Source organism: Labrus mixtus, chromosome 19 (assembly GCF_963584025.1).
Source record: "Labrus mixtus chromosome 19, fLabMix1.1, whole genome shotgun sequence".
NCBI classification, from domain to species: Eukaryota; Metazoa; Chordata; class Actinopteri; order Labriformes; family Labridae; genus Labrus; species Labrus mixtus.
This window is the reverse complement of record NC_083630.1, coordinates 7,598,773-7,621,860: the sequence shown is the minus strand read 5'-3', so window position 1 is coordinate 7,621,860 and position 23,088 is coordinate 7,598,773. Positions and strand designations below refer to the sequence as shown.

Sequence of the window (23,088 nt, the reverse complement as noted above, 5' to 3'; positions counted from 1 at the left end):
GCCCATTGATTTTCACAAGGTGATTTATAGGTGGCGTGTGTGTTAGGGCAGGCTTGATTGTCTAAGGGGGGCTGCACTGTGCCACTATAATGAGGGTGGTGACATAGGGCAGAGACACAACCACCCCGCCCACTACAAGATGAGCAGCTAATATACAACTGCTGCTTCTCTTAATGGCCACCACATTTATACAGGGTCTTAAAACATTACGTTTAATCTTCCCATTTCAGTACTTCTTTTGACCTTTTAGAAATTGTACTTTTCAATATATCTGATTTCAAAAATATATCCAGAAATCTATATTATTAATTGTAATTACCAATGCACCAGCAGCAATAATATTCCATTAAATTATATTGTATGTTTTACTGTGTGTGTGTGTGTGTGTGTGTGTGTGTGTGTGTGTGTGTGTGTGTGTGTGTGTGTGTGTGTGTGTGTGTGTGTGTGTGTGTGTGTGTGTGTGTGTGTGTGTGTGTGTGTGTGTGTGTGTGTGTGTGTGTGTGTGTGTGTGTGTGTGTGTGTGTGTGTGTGTGTGTTTTCAGGTTCCACTGGTCGTCCTCTGGTCCTGACAGGCTGTGATACATTTTGCAGCTATAATCTCACTATTTGTTTTGTTCTCCCAGTAGGGTTTTGTGTATGTGTGTTGTGTGTTTACATTCAGGATGGATGTGTGTGATTAGGCGGAAGTATTCCTCTCTTACAGCCTTTCATTTACAGGGCATGATGTGAGGAACTCCAGTCCGTCTCCACCTGTAAGGTGTTGCACCGAGGGCAGTCTGTCCTCCTCTGGGAGGCGGAGCAGCCAGACTGTGCTCGCTGAGTCTGTACATCGTCAGAATTATTTTACAGTGCTCAGGTAATCTGTCAATGTGTATACTCTGTTTAGGGTTAGATATCGTTTGAATTTACTGTGTTTGGGTTTTTTCCTTCCAATATTTCATGTAGTTTTATTTTCTTTTTTTGCTCAATCATTTGGTTTAGAGCAAACTGGGGGGGATTTGGGATCCTGAGGCTGGTTTGGTCTAAGTGGGAGCTGTTGGGCTCCTGAGCCGTTTTGTTATATGTGTATCGGGGTCCTGAGGCTCTCCGTTCCGGGTCATGAGATTTGGGCTGAGCCTCTGGATCAGTTGGTTGAGTGGACTTTCCTCTGGCTTCAGAAACATAATATTAACTGGAGGAGGAGGAAAGTAACAGCTCCCTTTAAAAATTAGTGTGAGAGATCAGAACCTTCATTTGGGGCTAAGCCTGCTTCACCAAAAGGATAACATTTTCATCAGGATAGGCTGGCATCTCTGTTTCGTTTTCCTATTTACTGAGCGTAATTAACACTGTCTTATGATAACTTTTAGCTTATTTTACCATTGGAGTAGGTTTCACATCTCAACCTACAACCTGGAGCTCTAAAAAATCCCTAACACTAACAAAATTGGACGTAATAGGAAACATGAGCAGTATGAAAACCAGGCAGGCTTCAACAACTAATGTGAATACACAAGTCAGACCTGAACGACAGAAAGGAAAAGGAAAGGAAAACTAAACTACATTCAAGAAAAATACCTGTTTTCTACAGTTTCTTTTTGGGCTTTTAAAGTTTTTAATTTGAGATATAACAGTGGAAAGAGCCAGAACTTGGGAAAGATAGAGTGGGGAATGACACACGGGAAAGGAGCCACAGGTTGGATTTGATAACAAAGAGTAAGGTCTTTTACCTGCTCTTTTGTAATATTAAATAACAAAGAATAAGGTTTTTTACCTGCTCTTTTGTAATATTAAATAACAAAGAATAAGGTTTTTTACCTGCTTTTTGTAAAGTGTCTCGAGGTAACACTTGTTATGAGTTGACGCTGTATAGTGTGTGACCTCACACATGCTTCCTTTGAGAAAACATGCACTTTATTGATGAGATGCTCCAGTGTCCTCTGACAATACAGCTTATCAACCATCCACTTTCTTCTGCAGAATGTCAGAGGTCAGACGTCTGGACGTGTGAGGTGTGACTGCAGACAGATGAGCGCTGGCTTCATTTCCCCAAGTATAGACGTCCCATTGGTCCTCCTCTGGCCACTAGTGTGAGATGGAGTTCAGGTCACATCCAGGTAGGAGAAAGTATCCACCTGAAACTCTGGCACACTTGCTTACTGCTGTAAGCAATTACAAATAAGGAAATAAACTACAAATAATTTAGTTTTAGAAACAAAAAAACTTTGTCAATCCTAAAAGGTTAAGATTGAAAGGCTCTCGACTGGGTAAGGATATAAACTAGGTATATATCATTACTGTATAGACAGTGTAAACATATGATTATTTTAATTTTATTATACTACTCTCATATTTGACTTTCATTCTTGATCTTTTTAGTGTTTTTAAGTTTTTGCCTTTACTTTCACTTTGTGTAACTGTGTTTCTTTATTGCTTGTGAAGCACTCTGAAAGATTTGTTTCTAAGAGTTATCTATAAATAAAGTTGAGAATCATTATTATTATTACTCTGCCTGGTCCCTTGCCTTTTTCTGTTCCTCCTATACCCTCAACAGCAATTCATCATTCACTGGGCTGATATTGAGTGAGCTGCCAATTCAATGATGCTCAGTTACCTTCAAAGCTCATTTTCAGGGACTCTCGATAACTGGATGTTTCAAGGCCTAATGAGGCCAGAAAAGACAGGACCACTTTGATTTTAGAGGCGTCAATACACCATGACTACCACACTGTTCTCGGGATTCTAAAGACAAATGACTTTTGCATATGCAGTGATTTGTGAATGGGCGGTTAGAGCATGTGCTCACAAAAACAGTCCCTTTAAACTCCCTGTGGTGTCCGCAGTACATATACGCAGAGTTTCCATGTTGTCATGTTTATAGAGAAAGTGGGCGACTTTAATGAAGACTTAATGGACAGGGTTAAAGGTCAGTGATAGCAAAGTTTTTCTGTTATCATCCAAATATTTACATCTTTTTTTAAAGTGACTTTCTCCTACCCTAAAAGTTATTTTTGCATGGATTATTATATTTCACTGACATTTTAAGGGGCCATTAGCTTGACTTTGTCTGACGTATTTTATTTATTTATAAGTAATACATCAGTGTGAATTACATTACAAATGAAGGTCCAACTATTTTAAGAGTATAGTCTTTGGTAAAGTTATAGTATAGTAGAATCTCAGATGCACATGCAATAATACTTAACTAATAGGCCTAATGGTAATTATTATTATTTTGTAAAGATTTTTTTTAATGTAGGAATAAATTGTAAACTATCACCAGCATATTGGCATTGCGACAAAATAATAAAGCAAACCCTGTCCCTTCCCTAGATCAAGAAATATTTGTCAAAAATGTTTGTAGTTCCCAGACAGAGCCTGTTACCAGAGGTGTCTCTGAATTCATATTTTTTTCATCCAAAAAATATTTGTTTTATAGGTTTCTTTTATTGATTCAAATACAAGGTTCTACGTGAGATCCATGTCAAAGTTGTTTCAATAGTCTGATGTCTTGTAGGCCTGCCTGCCTCTCTCCATTGAAATGCAGTATTTGGTGATGGAGGTGTCTTATTAGACGTCCCTTTGGATTGTTCATACGTCCCTCATGTTGAGTTAGAGCCTGAAGAAAAAGTGATCGCTGATACACCTGTGTCCCCTCATGTCCGGAACATGTAGCAACAATTATATCCAAGTCAAAGTCTTCATGCTGCTCTCACATAGTTTTCTATTGCAGCCATGGAAAAAAAGGAGTCAGCAGAGGGTTGATAGATTAGTATTCGTAAAGTAGGCTACTAGGCTATAGCCTTGTTTTTTTTTTTCAAAGTTATTCTTTGTCGCTTTACCGATCTTTTAATAATAAAGTTATAACAATGAAGCTGTTGGGAACAGGTGAAGTAGTTTTGTGATGGTTCCATGAACACACTTTCTGCCCAGTAGATTATCATAGTTCAAAATATGTTGTTTTTTTTATGAAGAGATATTCCCAAAACAGGCCTTAATAAATACGTGTAGGTCTATATGTGGATAAAATAAAATAATAAATAATAAAACGATTCATCCTTACCGAACCTAAGGACAAGAATCAGGATCCTACTCTCTCTCTCTCTCTCTCTCTCTCACTCTCTCAGTCTCTCTCTCTCTCTCTCTCTCTCTCAGTATCTCTCAGTCTCTCTCTCTCTCCCTCTCTCTCTCAGTCTCTCTCTCCCTCTCTCTCAGTATCTCTCTCTCAGTCTCTCTCTCTCTCCCTCTCTCAGTCTCTCTCTCTCTCTCTCTCTCTCTCAGTATCTCTCAGTCTCTCTCTCTCTCTCCCTCTCTCTCAGTCTCTCTTCCTCTCTCTCAGTCTCTCTCCCAGTCTCTCTCTCTCATTCTCTCTCTCTCTCTCTCTCTCAGTCTCTCTCAGTCTCTCTCTCTCCCTCTCTCTCAGTATCTCTCTCTCTCTCTCCCTCTCTCCCAGTCTCTCTCTCTCTCTCCCTCTCTCTCTCTCTCTCTCTCTCCCTCCCTCTCTCTCCCACCTCCCTGACGTGCTCCTGCTGTGTATCTGCGCCTTGGTATTTGTGCGCTTTGTATCAGAAACTGATCCTGATCCACCTTAAGAGTTCAGCTTCTGTACGATACTTTGGTTTGGGACCTGTGGATCAAAGAGGGGCCAGTCCCCACGCCTGGATTTAAGAGCGTCTCGGAGATGCTGAATCCAGTTCTTTTGAACATTACAATGCAGTAAAGGGCTGAACTTTCAGAGAGATTTGAGTAAGTAGCGCATCAGCAGAAAAAGTGTAGAAAGGAGAGGAAAGGGGGAGCCGAGGGGAGGGGGGCAGTGTTTTTAAAAGTAAGGTAATAACACCAATACAGTGTAGCTCAGCTACATTTTTTCTTTAAAGGGTTGCCTCTTTAGCCAGCAAAATTTCACCCAAAAGCAGACAACCGGATCGCCCTGCGCTGACGCGGCTGGTCGGCAGGAAGCGGCTAGTGGCGGCAGGGGTCCTGGGGGTCGTTATGGTACTGGTTTTGGTCATCCTCATCCCAGTTCTGGTAAACTCGGCGGGGACAGCGGCACATTACGAGATGCTCGGTACCTGTAGGATGGTGTGCGATCCTTATGGCACCAAATCTCCGACCAGCACCGCTACGGCGGATACGGTCCGGGACAACAGCCTTGTGCAGTCTTTACCCACTTTTATCCAGGGACCGAAGGGAGAACCAGGTCGTCCAGGTAAGACGGGTCCTAGAGGACCTCCTGGTGAACCGGGGGTGCCCGGTCCAGCGGGGCCACCGGGAGAAAAAGGAGAACCGGGCAGATCTGGTTTACCTGGACCTCCGGGACCAAACGCAGCTGCCGGTGCCATAAGCGCGGCCACCTACAGCACCGTGCCCAAGATTGCCTTTTACGCAGGGCTGAAAAAGCAACACGAGGGTTACGAGGTGCTGAAGTTCGACGACGTTGTGACCAACCTCGGAAACCACTACGATCCGACCACCGGGAAGTTCACATGCTCCATCCCCGGGATTTATTACTTCACTTACCATGTCCTGATGCGCGGAGGGGACGGCACAAGCATGTGGGCTGACCTGTGCAAAAACAACCAGGTAACACAAAATGCGCATGTAGAAACAAACGTTAATGACGTTAAGTGTGACGTTAAACACGCAGGTTTCACGGTTGGATATCACAGTGTTTGCGGGCTTAATGTTTACAAACAATTCCTTACGCAGTTGTGGGAGTTCTTGTAGTTCATAGAGTAAGCGCTCCATTCACCCATGTTTCATTTCAGACAGTCAGATTAAAACTGAATTGGACAACAAAGTTTAGGCACAGAACATCAGCTCCGTTTATTATTGTTTTTAATAAAAGAAGCGGAGTATGTCTCCGATCGTTAATATCAGCAAGTTATTTCAGGCCTATTGTAATCATCTTTCCAAAAACCAGTCACCACGGAGAGTCTCTTCCAGGATGTATGTGCTATTTTGTTTAGACAAGTAGGTGACTTTAACAGAGAATTTATGGGCCTCAAGGGTGAAGAGGAAGAATCCAAAGCCTGGTCGTGGTCTGAAGCTCATGGGTTTCATGGGTCAGGGGTCAGAATCTTTGTAAGTAGGTCTACTTTATATAATTCATAAAGTATTTAAAGTAGACCTACTCACAAAAATTCTGAAAGATTAAGTATAATAATTTTTCTGTAACCAAACACAATAGAAAAAATCGTGGTCAAGTTTTAAATTACCACTACTACTATGTTTAGGCCTGCCCCTTGAACCAATAATAATACTAATAATAATGATAATAATAATAAGTAGACGAAGAAAAAACAATAATACAACGTGAGCTTTACACCACAGAGGTACTTAGTTGCCCCCTGTCCTCTCTGTTGCGTGTTTGTTCCATCACTGTGTCCTGCTCTCTCTGCGTCTCTGTAGTGATCAGGCTGTCAGCAGCAGATCTAATCCATGGGGCAAACCAGTGTTGCAGCGTCGGTCCACCAAGCACATCCCTGCCTGTCAGCCTGCAACTGTAATGCGTCTGAAGACCCCACAGAACAGCAAAAAATTCTGGGATTAGACCAGCAGAGCTTCACACCATGAAAAATCAGATGCTGTAAGACATGTTTCAATTAGAGGTACAGCTACTGAGACTCTAAAACATTTTCAGAGGGAAAAACACATTTCTGTGTAAATGATCGGCATGTGCTCAAAATGCATGGCCTCCTAAAAACACATGAAAAAGTGGGACTGGAACATACATGTATGTTAATTAAAAAAAAAAAAACAGATTCTGCTTATTCCCAGTGAGTATCTGCATTTCCTATTATTTAAAAAATAATATTATAATATATAAATATATATTTATAATATAATAATATAATATCTTGAAATTTAAACAAGACAGTACTGTAGAGAAAAAGTAAATCCTGAACGAATTTTTGAGTTCAGAATGGAAATTAAAGCAGGTAACATTTTAAACATTTTGTTTTTTGCAGCATCTGGAGGCATGTGTGTGTGTGTGTGTGTGTGTGTGTGTGTGTGCACATACATACAGTAGCGAACATTAAATTCTTGCTTTAGCTTCTTCAATAGAGTGACAGAGATGTTATTTAATGTTCGGTTATTTTAAGGAGTCTGAGGCATGTTTAAAAAATATTCAAATGGATCTATCCTCAGAATCTAAGAATGGACTATACTGATAAGTCGTTCTTAAAGAAGTTATAATTATTCACATTTTAAGTCATAAGTCACATGAAAGCACATTCTGCAGGATTAGGGTAAAGCAGCATGTCTTTTTGATCTCCAAGGTTCCTAGATAGACAAAGTCTTTTCCATTCCTTTTTCTTCATACCATCAACCTTGTCTTTGACCATTTCACCTTTTTTTTTTACCATAAAGACAACAAACTCTTTTTAAAAAATACATTTTGACATATACGGTTATTCATTATGAATCATTATCCAACAGTCTCATAATGCTAAACCTGTATTTAAAATTAATCCTAATTGTGGGACATTACCTTTTGCTTGTTTACCTGGAATTTTAAAATACCAGCAGAAAATGTGTTTCCAAAGAAAAGGCCATTTCTCACTGATGGACTGGGATGTTCATCTGTGAATCTTAATTTGTTAGTGTGATGCATACATACATAATAGCTTTGCAATCACAGTAATCTTGTTTTTTTTGTTCAATCATCAGTTAAATAGATAATTTATTAAAGTCCCCATGAAACAGAATTTAGAGAATCAAACTGCCATGACATGACATATTTCCAAATGAAATAGGAAAGACCCAATCACAAGACAGAAAGTGAGACATACAAAAGGGATGAATGTGATTGGAACGTTTGCTTCGACAAAGCTTTTTAATTGGGCCAAAAAATGTGTGAACAACCCTGAGTGCAGGATGAGCCATTAAAACATTGACAGGAATTTAAAATACAGCTTATGTAAAATACTCAGATAATGCTGTAATGAAATATATCTGGCTGATAATGGCAGAGAAATGAACATTTGACTGACTAGTATTTGTCTATTCGGCCGAGAACTCCATGTCGCTCAAAATATGCAAGCCTTCTAATCTCAACATCTCCTGTGGTGTGAGACACGGGCATGAGAGGTGCTGCACACACCGGCAGCCTGAAAGCTCTGACTTGATATCATCCATCCTTCCATCCATCCATTATCTATACCGCTTTTCCCGTTCGGGGGTCGTGGGGGGCCCGGAGCAGATCCCAGCTGTCATTGGGCGAGAGGCGGGGTACACCCTGGACTGTCCTCCAGTCAATCACAGCGCTGACATCGATAGACAGACAAGCAGCCGCCAACACATTCACACATACGGGCCGTTTAGAGGCACCAATTAACTTGTTATCATGCACTGCAAAACGTCATTCTGCTGGACTCTCGCTGGACTCTACCTCTCAAAGATCTGATTACTTCCCTCAGTTATGTCCCTGGCCAAAGAGAACCATAGACACAACATGATATGTGACTCCCAAGAAAGCCAGCAGCACAAGTCAAATCAGATTCAGAGCAGCAGCTGAACTCTTTTGGAGATGAGCAGTGCCCAAAAAGTACAAAAAGTAATATTCTACTCCTCATCTGCCCTTACCCAGAACAAAAGATGAAACAAAGAACTATTTTCTTAGCTGAGCTCCTCAACAAAAAAATATGAGAAAAAAAAGAACAAAGAAAAAGGCCACTCACTACTACTCTGCTACCACATGATCTAACAGTGAGGCCATTTACACAATTATTTACAACAAGCACACAATAAATACATAATTAGCTTCCAAATAAGGTATGTATCAAACAAACTTCTGCTGCCATTACATAACAGAATGTAACATGTACTGTATGACACAACACAACGCTGTGATGAACGTTGGTTTGAAGGGCACCCTGGGAATTTTCGCCGAGGGCCCCAACAGACTCCAGAGTCGCCATTGATGATTAGTTCTATTTAAATTAACATTATGCCCATATTCTTTTAAATCAGTCCAGTTGGGCTGGAAAAAGCAAGAGCTCAAAGAGGAGTGTTGTGACTCTTACAACCTATGTTGGAGCAAAATGGAGGACTGCTCTTATCATCTGTCACTGAACTCTCCCACATTGTCCCAATTACATTGAAAATCCAGTTGGGCCCCTTTGACAATTTAGAAGCAGTTGAGCCCCTCTGTAAACTTTTCAATCCTATCCCATGCAGTCCCATCTGCAATAATCACACTGTCCTTCCTTTTGATTTTGAGTAATTCTTTTCACTTTGTGGAGTGAAAGGGGTTTAACTGGATTCTCTGACTTGTAACCCAATGGGTTCTCTAACAGTTATGGTGTCATCTCCTGAGGCGCCGGGGATCATTTCAAGTATATATGACCTGATATTAACTAAAGTTAACTGGGGAAAGGAGCTTGGCCTCGATTTAACAGACTTATGGGGAAGCACTTCACAGGTTAACTACATCCTCCTCCTGTGCCACTTTAACTTTAAAGCGCTGCATAGGATTCACATGACAAGGGCTATAGGCTTAGCAAGCTTTTCCCAGGTTCAAATGATACCTGTGATATCATGAATAGCTTGAAACCAATAGATCATACTCAGAATATGAGTAAACATTTTTTTTTGCTGATATTATGTATGTAAATAATCTGACTTCTTTAGACCTTATATTCAATTTTCTCATTTTCTGAAGCAAGCACCGAGAAACAATATGAAGGAGTTAGGTTTGGTACGCTTTGGCGCCAACCGAAGGTCTCTGGGTGCAACTGCACTGCCAAAGAAACGCATAGTGCTGCTACCCCTACCCCTCTTAGACAACATGCATTTGTTCAAAGACGTTGCGAGAAGCTAAACAAGTATGTCAACTGACAAGTAATACTACTGGATTTTGTGCAGATATGACTCTGCCAGAGTCTGTAGCTTGCTGTTTGCAAACTGTTTGCAGGTGGAGTATGTTCACAGTATGTATATTCAACTGTTGCCATGATATCTATGGGTTGTGGCTAAATGGCTACATTGGAGAGGGTCATTTATTATGGTAGATGAGATAGATTTGTAAGGTACAAAAGTATAAAGCTACCTTGAAGATCGACAAGGACAGATGACTTGCTCGCTGAGTATAAGATGCTTCTGACAGAAGAGTGTCGCACAACGGTCCCTACAGAGGACCCTCAAACTGGCTCCACGTCAGGCAGCACTGATGAAATTGACTTTTTTTTTTCTTTTGGGACAGAGTCTGAAGGCATCTACTCAGCAGAAAAAGAAGTAATGGACTACTTGAGGGGGGCTGAGACTCTGAACCAGTTCTCAAATATCAAAAACATCTACATGCAGTACAACAGCCCAACCCCATCAAGTGCACCTGTAGAGTGGCTCTTCAGTTTAGGAGGTTTGGTGCTCACTCTTAGAAGGAACAGACTGCCTGATAACTGCCAATGTCCATATACTCTGTGCACGCCGCGGCCCATCCGTCCACTCTAGTCAACGTTTGTATTAACAGAGCATGTACTGCGGTTGGTCTCTGGAGCGAGCCAGCAGCGCCACTCCTTGACTTAAAGGCTCAGTTTAGAGATACAGCCTCACACTCATTTTAAACTCATATGTGGCAATTTTCGAGCCAAACATGAAATATAAAGTCAAAGGTAATCCTCTAAGCTTTGTTTAATGCATGTTGGTATGTGTTATATAAAAACTGTCTAAGACAGTGAGGTGGGGTGTCTGGGTTTGACAGGCTGAGCTGGGCTTAGACATGCAGCGTGCATGAATTATGAAATAACACATTTTTAATTGTGTTTTTTTTTTTTTTTAACGTTTTATGACATGCAAAGTGGCATTTTTTATTATTTTTCTAATATTTATAATTGTCCATTGGAGTGGAAAGAATCATTTCAAATTTCTCGAATTTTGGAGGTTTTTCAGTCTTTAAGTTTTGGAGTTTTCATGTCTTATACTGTCTTCTACAGGAAAAGACACTCTAAAGGCTAAACTACCTCCACAGGTTCTGCCTGGGCGCTGCCAGAACAGCACAACTGCAGACATTTAATGAGAGAGCAAGGGTTTTAATTCAGACTTGAGCTCTTGCATTAGAAACACATTGAATGAAACCTACCCAATAACTCACACAAAATATTGCTTATGTAAAAGAAAACTACAAGCTATAGTTTAATACTAAAAATCTATTAATTTACAGAAAATATTTTACTCCACTTCAAATATTTTCAAGATCAGCAAAGTCTCACAATTACTATTAATTGTAAGTGAAATATATGAAATGTATGATGTCCAACTTAGTGGACAGGTAATCAATAATACTTTTCTACAAACCTGAAATCAATACTTGGGAATTTTGACAAATAATATTGTTCCATCATTGTTACTTGATGTTATAAAAAATTATCACCGGAAAGGGTTCTTCTAGAAAAGCAGGAGTGGAAAGATACACATGGCAAAAGTGACTTTCCGGCGGCCATGTTGATTTAGAGTTCATTTTTGGACACTTACTTCGGCTGGCCAGTGGGTGGCAATGAATCTGACGACTAGCTAACGTCCACCAAAGAGGCTGATGTGAAACTATTCTATCAAAACGAAAGCCAGAGCTTCCAAATCTAGAAATTCATAAATACAACGCATTCAACAGCCCGATAGCTGAAGGGATAAAAAATAGTTTGAGTAGCTGTTGGTTCTCCTTGGAGGGGCAAGATAGCGCCGTCCAGAGGGCATTAAAAAAAAGACAGATGAAAGAATGTGTCCAGGTTGATTTATGATTCCTTTTGCTTTCTGGACCACACACTCCTTCCACAGGGAGCTCAGGTCTGTCAGCTGGACTGCACAATCTTTGAGCAGACTTTTACTATGTGGTTTAAACTGCTCTTGTCCTTCACAGACAACCCATTAATCCAACAGAAAAAGAAAATGTTGAAAGAAATTCGACAAAAGAATGATAAAAGCTTCATAAAATGCTTTGAGAAACACTGAAAGAGTTGTGCCTCCACATCAAATGATTTCTCTGTTGATCCCTTTTCATTATTGATTCACAGTTTTTAGAAAACATTAGTTTAGAATCGAACACTGTTCCAAGGTATTTTATGAGTCAATTATTTGAACATTTCCAGTTTTAAGCTAGGCTACAATGAAATAATAGAGACTTCAAAGGCTGTCAACGATCTCCACAGAACATGAACTGAAAGACAATTTAAATATAGGAGTAATCAGATGAGGCCTTTGCTGTGATGAAAGCTCACTATGCAGACCCCTGACAGGTAGGCTATAAAACCATTTCTAAAATCAAATTTTCTCTCTAGTCATTTGAGTTTCTGAAATGGAAATTTGCACATTTTACGTGGGTGTGTGTGTGTGTGTGTGTGTGTGTGTGTGTGTGTGTGTGTGTGTGTGTGTGACCCAGACGAGAAAGTGTTGTTTCAGAGAGATTTGCTTTGGAATTGTCATTTGGAGGATTTGGACTGTGGTTGTTTGTAAAGTATCTGCAGCCTACAGTCCTGACCCTGCTGTAGTCTAGTCCTATCTATTTTTGAACTACCATTATTTATAGAGCTTCAACATGTGTTCATGTTGACTCCTGTCTACAATAGTAATGCTGACAATTGTACCACACCTACGATGCACGAGAGATTTTGCGCTTTGCATTTTGTCGCTGATGTGTTTTTTGAGACTGGCGGCTAAATTGCTTTTCGTCTAGAAAGGTACGATTGCTTGCTCTGGGCTTGGTGACCAGTATACATGATTAAACAGTTGAACTTCCTAATAGTTAAGGACAAGTTGTACACAGTAAAGAGTATCCATCCTTCTTAGAGGTACTGGGCTGCCCGCTCTGATCTTAACACAGTAGTAGTGTTCTTTTATTGGACTTCTTTGATAGTTATGGATTACCCATAACATGCACCGTGTTAGAGCATTGGATAATTCACAAGTGAATTTGGTACCAGAAGACCTGAGGCCAGAGATCAGTGATCCACCTGGTGGGGAGTTGGATCAGTTGACTGGAGAGTCTGCTGGACAGACCAACCATGCACTGAGGGTGAACTGGAAAAATCCCACGTCTGCAAGGTCTTCAACCCAACATTTTCTCTTCCAGTCTATAGGTGTTTGGTGTAATGAGTAAGCCTATGATATATCCCTAGGATGGTGATGTGGGGTTTGGGAGAGGGCTGTTGCTATACAAGCCATCAGGTCCCTGTACAGTGAGAGCTGTGTCCACTTCCTCAGCACAGAGTCACACATGTTTCTGGTGTGTGTCAGCCTCTACCAGGTTTATCCCCTTTAACTGATCTGTTTGGGATTTCCACATGCTTTGTTCACAGTTGTACAGAACTCCTGAAAAAACTCACGGGGTGAGCTGAGCTGCATGTGTGAACAAAAGGGACCACATTTTTCACTCGTATTTTATCTGGAGTTTCTCCTGTCAGCCTCCTTGTATTTTTTCTGCATGAAGTCCGTATGAACTGATGTGAGAACACAGCAGTATATTATCAGGAGAACTCTCCTCGAGCTGGGGTGGGAGGGGGTGGTAACATTCATTCCCTGCGATTGGCCCATAGACTGTATGCCCATGTCCCTGTGCACATAATTAAACTTCTGTCTTGTGTTTTCTGTTCACGGTTCACCAGTATGTTCTCACCATTCCTTTGTTCATATTGTGAATCTGTTGAACTGCACATATCATTGGGATGACGGCAAATACTCTCATTAGCGTTGTATAGCGAATCCCGTTCAGCATGGTTCTTTTTACATCTTGTTGGAGTTCGTCTTGGAACAAGCGTCAACCTCAAGTGTTGAAAAATGAAGCCATTGAAAAAGAGCAAAATCCTGCAGTTTGCTGAGTGTCCGCTTGAGGCCCAAGCACCCAAAGTCATCCATTCAAAAAAGCCTGTTTTTGCCTCAGAAATTAGCTTGTTTACAGCCTGGTATAAAAAATAAATTGGTATGATTAGCTCAAGTCATCTGTTTACATTTTATGAAGGATAAGCGTTATTCACAATAAGGCGTGTAGCTGACCTGATTGACAGGTGGGCAGGTTGTAATGGTTTGTCAAGAGGCCTTAAACCCGCCTCAGCTCCAGCTCTCAGCCTAAAGATTTACAGAAAAGTTCGATTGAGACAACATTTCCAGTATGGTGACCGCCATCAGTTGGACTACAAAACCCCCTGCTGTTAGAGATGGGTCACTCAGGCTTCTTCAATAATTATTTACAGTCTATGTATAGTTTGGAATAAACTTCCACTAGTTTAACCCTGATCACTAATAAGATGAGTTTTAAAAATAGATTAAGGAACGCAATTATTAATAAATAAATCAGTTTGTAACATCTAGTGTGTGAAGGTTAATGATATTTGATTGACTAAGGTGGAGAAAGTCAAATAATAATACTTATTAGATTAACTACTGCTAAACCATCTATGTGCTCATGGCACTATGAGTTGTGATAGTCCTTGGTTTGACAGAGCTAGCATCCCGCTGTGAGCTGTGTGTGTGTGAACAACAACCAGATCAGTGGATTTCAGGGGCAGTCCTCCTGCAATTCTCTTGAAATGTATTTTTAAGGGTAAAATGGATCAAAAGATGACCGAAAGGTTGGTGCAGCATAAGCATTAATGTGGGCATGTACCTGCAGCTAAAATGAGTTTCCTCCAGAGTGTCTTGGCTCAGCCTTATACTGTATGGTAAGGAGCTAGGAGTTGAGCCCCTGCTCCTTTGGATCGAAAGGACTGAGTCCTTTAATAGGATACAGACTGGGAGACATTGAGCTTATATTTGCCCCGCCTTCTGATGTATTTATATTTGTTTCGGAGTGAGACAGAGCTGCTGATGCCAGAAGAAGAGAACACACAAACCACAACATCTTACACGTCTGCTTCACATAATAGTGATTCTTGTTCTATCTGCCTGGACTAAAAACTCCAGACCAACACCATGCTCTCACTCATGTAGAGCAGGAATGTTTCAAATGATTTAATTTCTGTTTCCCCCTGCTGGTCATGTGAAAGCTTTTCATTTTAGCTATTTATAGCTTGCTATCATTTCTGATTGGTCAGATTAGTCAGGTGACTCGGCTGGGTCACAGTTCAGAGACTCTAATCAGGAAAGGCTTCAATTATCTCCATGTGGTCAGCCAGCAGCTCAAGCTAGCTCCTTTAGTCCTTCCCTTGTTTGTGCCTTGGAAAGCATCCCTTGTAGGTTTAAATTGGAACTGCAACTCGTTATAACAGTACACAAATACTGTTTAATGTATTTTATCAAATAACACTGATGTAGTTTTGCATATGACTTGTAATTTACAAGCTAACGTTCCCAATATTGGAGATAGCTACGCATTTCACTGGTGTTTTATGGTGTAATAATTGTGTTGAGCTGTGCACATTTTTTGTACACTATATGCAATACATTTTTACATTACATACAGCTATTTACGTATCTTAGTAAACCTATATTTAGCTGTCTTTTTTAAATGTATGTGGACATGTAATAAATGATAGCATCTTGTTATTGGTGCTTTGCTTCATTAGAATGATGGGAACAATAAAGAGCATTTGAATTTACTCCAACCTCTGACTTTTTTTCCCCCTTCTTGAAGTCTGTTAGCTGTCTGTCAATGTACAAAAACAAACATTGAGCACATTATGTGCACACGGTCTGATGTGTGTTCTGTCCAACACATGCAGAAACACAAACAGAAGCACTCACACTTACACATCTCATGCAAAAAAATGTTATCATCAGAGACATAACTAACAGTGCCATTGACATCAAGCCCGCAGATATGAATACAGATTGTCCAGTGTCCATTACTGCATGGAAGAGAGAAAAGCCATGGAGTCCCGCTGCAAAACAAATATAACAGACTAGGTATCTTTAGAGATGAGCGCACTGGTTAACATAAGATCCTATCTGATGCCTTACACACATTATTGTGTGTAAAGGTGTTGATTGCTTTGGATGCTGTGGCAATGCTGAATCAGCATATTTCATACAATGGCCCTCATGTGTTCTGCTAGTGTTGTAGTCAAGACCACAGTAACCGAGACCAAGACATACCCGAGACCAGAGTGATCCGAGACTGAGACAAGACATCTAGGAATCAAGACCAAGGCAGGGCGAGACCGAGACTGAGACAAGACCAAGACCAAGACCAAGACCAAGACCAGGACCAGGACCAGGACCAGGAGAATGAATATCAATGAAAAATCATCATCTTGTGTGAAGGGGGCATGTCTCTCACTTCGACCATAACACTGGGAAATTATGAATGAATTGAAGTTATTTGTTGTTTTAGAAAGCCGATCAGAGTGCATCGATCTGAAAATAAAGGCAGAAATCCGCCGAGTAAACAGCGAATATTACCTGGCTTTTAAAGGGAATGAGAGCTGACACTGATTGGTTTTATTCATGTTACGCCAAAAACCCACCTATGTATAATCAAATGACTTATTCCAACCACTTTGCACCCTGTGCCTCACTTAGCAGTTGTGTGCCCTTTGACAAGCTAATAGGCAAATGCATCCCCATACACGTCGGGACCAGGCGGTTTAGAACTTTAAGAAATGTCCACATGTGTCCTAAAGACAATGTCACATGAAAGCATCAAAGCATTCATTTTTTAAATCTTCAAAAACTGACTGATATATCCTCCAGCAGCATCATGTCAAAGTTCCCATATTCCCCGTCAGCAACATGCTCCTTTTCTATGTTGTTACATAACTCAATCTGACTGCTGAATGCCTGAAAAGCTGATCGTTCAGTGTCAGGTGTAGAAAGAATAAAATGCTTTTAATGTTTTTTTTTAGATGTTTACTGCATGATTTTACATTTGTTCATGCTTGTGTTTGTTTGTGCAATCCTGTAGGTGCGTGCTAGTGCTATAGCCCAGGACGCCGACCAGAACTACGATTATGCCAGTAACAGCGCTGTGCTGCATCTGGAGCCCGGAGATGAGGTCTACATTAAACTGGATGGAGGCAAAGCTCATGGAGGGAACAACAACAAGTACAGCACCTTCTCTGGATTCATCATCTACGCTGACTAGACAACACATTCAAGTCTTCTGTCACTGATGAGATGCACAAACATTCTCTTTTAAACATCTGTGGAGACGCCCTATATAAATCAGCCCTCCATAACCTGTAAAGAATTTTATTTTCCACTCTCTGCCATCATCACAGTCTTCGGTGCAACTGACTTTGGACCTTAATATTGATGGAATAGCTGAAAGACAATGACCTCTATCTTACCCTCACGTCTCCCTACAACTTGAAGCCTATTTTTTTTATGTCCTGTTAAGGACTCATGACTGATGATGGTGAATGGGAATTGGAAGAGTTTGTAAATGCTTAGTGCTTCTAAGTCTGATTGGCAAAAAGCTTCCTGCCAACAGATCAAGCCGGGTGTCAGTACAGTATATTCAAATTTGGGAAAGCTACATTAAGGAGTAGGTGGAAAAAAACAAAAAGAAATCAAGAAACTCGGAGGTAGTTCTAAAGATCTACCAATGATGTTCAAATATACATTTAAACAATTGAAGTAGTTGACTCGATTTAATGATTCAGAGCAATACACACAGTAATAAACCATATTAATGGTGATGATCAAAGAGAAAGTCATAAGGGTGTTCTTCTTTCTTTGTCGGTGTCATGCTGCTCCGACATAAAGGACAGCTTGAAGTTATGATAGAGAATAATGATAGACTGACAGCAGATTATACCTCCCATAATAAACACGTCATTCATTTTATGCTCACAAATATACAGGTATAATATATATATTATATAAATATATCTATGAAATGTTATAACATGATTGATTTGAATCTTGATTCAAAATGGCCGGATTGAAGCATCAATTGTGCTGTTTAAATGCTTTGATTATTATTTCTGCAGGTATTTATTAGAATCACTTTAAATACATTATGTTGGCCGTTGTAGAAACACTTCTGCTCAAAATATATTCTTAAAATGTGGCCCAGAAATATCTATTGACTCCTTCTGTCAGACTGGATCCAAAGAAAACAACGGAGCACACGACACACTTGAGGCAAATTTTACGTTTTGACGCACTGTGTCTTCCTCAGAGTCAAACAGTACAGGTACAGATTTGAAAAAGCTAAATACACTCACACTCATTGGTTAATGAAAGTTGGAGGAAATCAGGGAGTATACCGGAACTGTGACAACACTCATGTGTAGCCCAATCATTTAACATCCCATGCCAAATGTGATAATATTTACAATACTCTATTTATAAGACGACTACTATTCCTCTATTGAGACAAAGCCTAAGACGATATAAACAACATTACAAGAAGAATGAGAGGCCTAATTCCTCATTTAGTCCACAGTGTTCAACTGTGTTGAAGGTATCAATCCAGAAGGCCTCTTTTTTTTAACGTCTCTGAGAGAACCGACCTCCATTTGTGGAGTGACTGAAGCGCAAGAGTTTCCTTCTACTGATCTATTGATTTGTGTTGAGCTTTAAAGGGGAAATGTTTGACTGAAAATAATAATGAACCACTGATGATTTTTCTGATGACTGCTGGGTGGTTTTTAGGGACATTTTTATGTTTTATTTAAAATGTATTTAACCGGGTGAAACCTCATTGAGATTAAGAATCCCATTAACAAGAGTGTCCTGGCCAAGAGGGGGCAGCAGTACAATAGCACACAGAGTAATTACAAACACAAAACAGTGAAAAGAAAGGATTTAGGGACAACCATATTGAACCTCAGATAACTGCTGCTGCAAGAACTGGTTGTAAAGTTATGGTCTTAAGTTTCCTTATTGAGTTTAGATTTTTAGTGGCGCTATGGCGCTTCTTACTGAGTTACAGGAAACGGCAACACAGATATGCTGCCAAAGAATGCTGGATGAAAATCTATCCATCCATCCAGTTTCTGCTGCTTCTACATGGGCTCAATGCTGCGTTATTCTGCTGTAACTGAAATCACAAACCCTCTTTTTGGGAGACTCCTCGGTAGCAGGGCAACAAAACTTTGTCTAAGCAAACAATGGCGTCTTCAAAGTGTCCCAGTGTTTGAGCTACAGCAGTCCAGCGCTGTGTTCTAAAATAATGAATGTCATGGTCTGATGAAGCAAACAGAACACATCATCTAAATGGAAGAGCGATCCTGAGGTCCAAAAACTGGCTGCCCCGCAAACCCTGGATATGAAGATCCCATCCAGGAAGATCAAAAGTACAATCAGTGTAGAACACTACAGGAACTCAACACCCGCTGAATAAGAGAGCTTGAACTTCCTTCTGAGAACAATGACACAACTGTATTTTAAAATAGTAACACTAAATAGGAACAGACCAAGGTGGCACTATCCCCCAACACTGTCCAGAACATTTAGCATTTAAGGGTGAGTCTAATCCAAGTGTGAGGCCTTCCTGGAGTCCATAACTCAGAAGTGATTAACACAAAAAGTGGCTCTGGTACCAGCAATCTATTGTATACTCTCACTTTTGAGAAGTACCCCAAAAAAGGTATTAATCATTAAATATCCTCAACTTTGAAATCTGATTGTGACAAAAAAAAAAATGAAGGCATAGAACCAACTTATTTGTTCCATAATTACTTGATCTTACTTCTGTCATTTCAATGTTTGAGTATGTCAGGGTGACTCAACCTGTCTATCAATCAACCATGATTCAGTGAGCTCTACTATTCGTCCAAATATTTTAGTTTTAATGCCCGTTCCCTAAGGAGGAAATCAGTTTGGGCATTTTTAAATGGGGCATCACAACCACAACAGTCATTTACCATTTCCAGAAGAGCAGTAGTTCTTCTACGTCTACATGAAACTTGAACTGAAATATGTCTCCTGGTAGCAACTTTGAAGATGTTAATGAAAGTGATTTGTTTGATAGGCTTTGTCTCAGCCCTGATGCCTTCCTGTCCTTCTCCAATTTGACCCCATTCAGATCTTTAAGGTCCAACAACGTATGAGATGGGCATGAGTTGTAAACTCTTGATCTAGACTTTAAAGTTGCATTCAGAAAGACATCATGGCTTGGATTCTGACACTACTCTGTGTCCGTCACATTTAACAATAAATATGAGGACGGTGTTGCTCTGACTGAGCTATGACAACATCTTCAACTCATGCTGAACTTAATCATTGGGCTTATGAAATGATTACTGTGTTTTTGGCAATGTTTAACACATTTTTTTTTTTACACATATGGAGTTGTTATTACAGTGTTAAGTATTGCAATGTGAACTGAAAGCACTATGCAGAAGTAGAGAAGAATATCCCTCCATGTACAGTGTTGTGTATCTTGGCGATAGAAAGTATGGATCACTGTTACTGGAATTGTGTAAATATTGTAGTGATACAAACTGTTCTTATTTTTTCTGCCTAATCCATGTACAGAGTGTAAAAGAGCACAGAGGAAATGTTTCAATATTATATTAATCAACTCAATGATCCCATAATCACAATCATAATGATTGATTGTCTTGAAGTTGCACCCTCTCCAGTGTATTGGTGTGAAAGGCATATGTATGTTAGATGCAATGTGTGGTGTGTGCAATACTATAACAAACTTTGCACTTTTCTTTTGTCCGACAAGAGTCACCTGTGTACTTTTACCTCAGCAGCATTTCAATTAAATGAATGAGAGTAACATTGTGTATGTTTTTTTTTTACTTGATCATGAGACTTCTGTATTTCTGAAGGTCAGGATTTCACAACCAGCTAAAACACCTTGTCCATGTCACCAGATGTCAAACTGACAATTCAGTTCATTCTTAAAATCACATTATCCATCCATCATTCCCTATGTTGACTTAAGAAGCACGACACCCCTTTGACTGTAAATATAAATAGATGAAGCCCGAGTGACATCACCCATCTGTTCCTGCAGGGGGCTCCGGAGGCTCATCGGCAGCGGCCGCCATGCTGGTAATGCTGTCTCATCCTTACCTTCAGTCAACCTAACGGCAGGCTGAGAGCTGGAGCTGAGACGGGTTTTAAGCCTTATGACAAACCATTACATCACAGTTGCGCCCACCTGTCAATCAGGTCAGCTAAACTCCTAACTTTGGATAACAGGTATCGTTCATAAAATCAAAACGGAGGCGTTAAAAATAAAATCTTGCCCAGTACAGTGTGTGCCCATGATGACAATAACTAATCAGACCTATTTAGTTTTTTGTACCAGGCTGTAAATTTTAATTCATGCTGTAAAAATGGGATTTTTGCCTGTAGTGTCAATGTGACTTCCGGTGTTCCTGGAACCAGCCTCAAGCGGACACTCGACAGACTGCAGGATTTTACGCTTCGCATTGGCCTCACACCGGAGGTTGCCGCTTGCATGCTCCCTTTGGGGCCTTTAAAAGTGAAGGGTTTATTAGAAAAAAAATACATTATTTAATAAATCATCGAAAGTAAGAAATATAAGAGTACCAACAACGTCTCAACAAAAGAGAGAATATACCTAACTGCATCCTTCAGGACTACAGGTCACAGGCTTATTATGGCTAAAATGGTTAAGTGTAGACATGTATGGGGGACTGTAGCTATTCATCTAATCCTTATGAATAATAAGACGGGAGGTTCCCTACTGTCATGGCAGCCTTTGGACATTTTGAGACACTGTTCTGTGGTTTAGGGTTTGTCAGCCTTTTGGAGCCCCATCCAAAAAGTTGCCTTCCTTGCCTGTTGACAAGCAGCACCTCTGTTTACTCTATCGAAGACAAGCTCTAAACAAATGAACACATTTTCAAACGAGAGAAGGAATGTCAGCTTTCTTAATTGAAACTGTGAATGGTTTAAGATGCATACAAATGTTCAAAAGCTTCATGCAGACCCTGTGTTTTATTTTTCTACAGAAAACACGTTGGGTCTTTGTAGAAAATATATCAATGAGTAAGGTCTTTTACCTGCTTGAGATAAGATTTGTTGTGAATTGGTGCCATACAAATAAAGATAGATAGATAGATAGATAGATAGATAGATAGTTATATAAAAAATAAACAGAAATGTGAAAATAAAAGCAGATATGGAGTTGATAAAAAGTTAGCTTAAAATGTAATGAATGCTTTTTACTGAACAAAAAAGAAAAGAGACGTCCAGTCTAATGAGCAGATGTCTTTTCAGATTTTTTTTGTTTCTCATTTCCTTGTGGTGTGGTGGAGTTTCAGTACAATAAGATGGTAACCTTTAGCAGGCCCCTGTGCTGTCAGCCAGGCTACAGCCTCCATCTGGAGCAATACTAGAGGTGTGAAGATTGCTTCAGCAGTCTCCTTCACTGCCCTTCATCACTGATGTCATTTAAATTAAATACATCGTTATGAAGGGAAAGCTTCTCCCTTCTTGATTTGGCCAAAAGGTTTTATAAAGTTAACAAATTAAATCAAATTACAGTATATATTATTTATTACATTATACCTCATACAGCATAAATTGCACAACATACCTCAGACCTGTCTGGTTAATAAATGTTAAAGATCACTTTCAATGAATATCAAGTTTTTCCACCTTATTTAATGGTTGATATTGTGTTTTTCATATGACCGGACATAATAGCAGCTAACTGAGAAGACAATAATGGAACAGCATTTCATCTGAAACTATGATGTAACATTGACTTCAAAAAGACACATTCACTCTGTTATGGTTCTGTAGCCATATTGATTCATGGTCAAATCCTTTCTGCTATTGCATTTCAGGGAGTATAGGAGAAGCCATGTACAAATCCTTTCTTCTCAGGTTTAGTTTCACTTTGACTTGAACTTGTCGTAGCTTGGGATCAGAACTAAGTTTTATTTCCTATTAGCATCACATTAGCTGTTTGTAAATCTAGTTCATCATGGACCATTTTATAAGAGTTTCATTGCACTCTTGGATGAGTAGTTACTCTCACACTGTGACCAAACTCAGTTAATATGAACAGAGCACACTAGTACACCCTGTGATATACAGTATTATTGAGACTGTCTTTCTAGAGAGACACAGCTCACCTAACACTCTCTTTCTCTCTTACTCACAGACTCACCTGGTCCGACCCCTCTGTCTGCTTCTTTCACTATCATTATCATGGAAGTTCTGTTTCTCTTTCTGTCTTTCTCTCTCTCTCCCTCTTGCGTGTAAGCACGCTCAGTGTTGCAGAAACAAGGTGCAAGT

At 40.0% G+C, this 23,088-nt stretch overlaps 1 protein-coding gene and 1 long non-coding RNA gene across 2 annotated transcripts in view; one reads left to right on the top strand and one right to left on the bottom strand.

The window, feature by feature from the left end:
* The window catches only part of LOC132994448 (uncharacterized), a 53,519-nt gene extending 51,055 nt beyond the window's left edge, over positions 1-2,464 (bottom strand). The window contains exon 1 of the long non-coding RNA XR_009676703.1: positions 2,325-2,464. This is a non-coding gene — a long non-coding RNA (uncharacterized LOC132994448). The remainder of the gene's footprint in view (positions 1-2,324) is intronic.
* Positions 2,465-4,498: 2,034 nt separating this feature from the next.
* c1ql3a (complement component 1, q subcomponent-like 3a) lies at positions 4,499-17,798 on the top strand. Its single transcript, XM_061064771.1, has 2 exons — positions 4,499-5,562; positions 16,811-17,798. The coding sequence occupies exons 1-2, from the start codon at positions 4,972-4,974 to the stop codon at positions 16,988-16,990; spliced, it is 771 nt and encodes a 256-aa protein (XP_060920754.1). The 5' UTR covers positions 4,499-4,971; the 3' UTR covers positions 16,991-17,798.
* Positions 17,799-23,088: the final 5,290 nt, after the last annotated feature.

Excerpts from the sequence above, each read along its gene's own strand:
- c1ql3a (XM_061064771.1), top strand. The coding sequence starts at position 4,972 with ATGGTACTGGTTTTGGTCATCCTCATCCCAGTTCTGGTAAACTCGGCG. Across the intron at positions 5,563-16,810 it reads ACCTGTGCAAAAACAACCAG|GTGCGTGCTAGTGCTATAGC; the intron begins GTAACACAAAAT and ends GCAATCCTGTAG.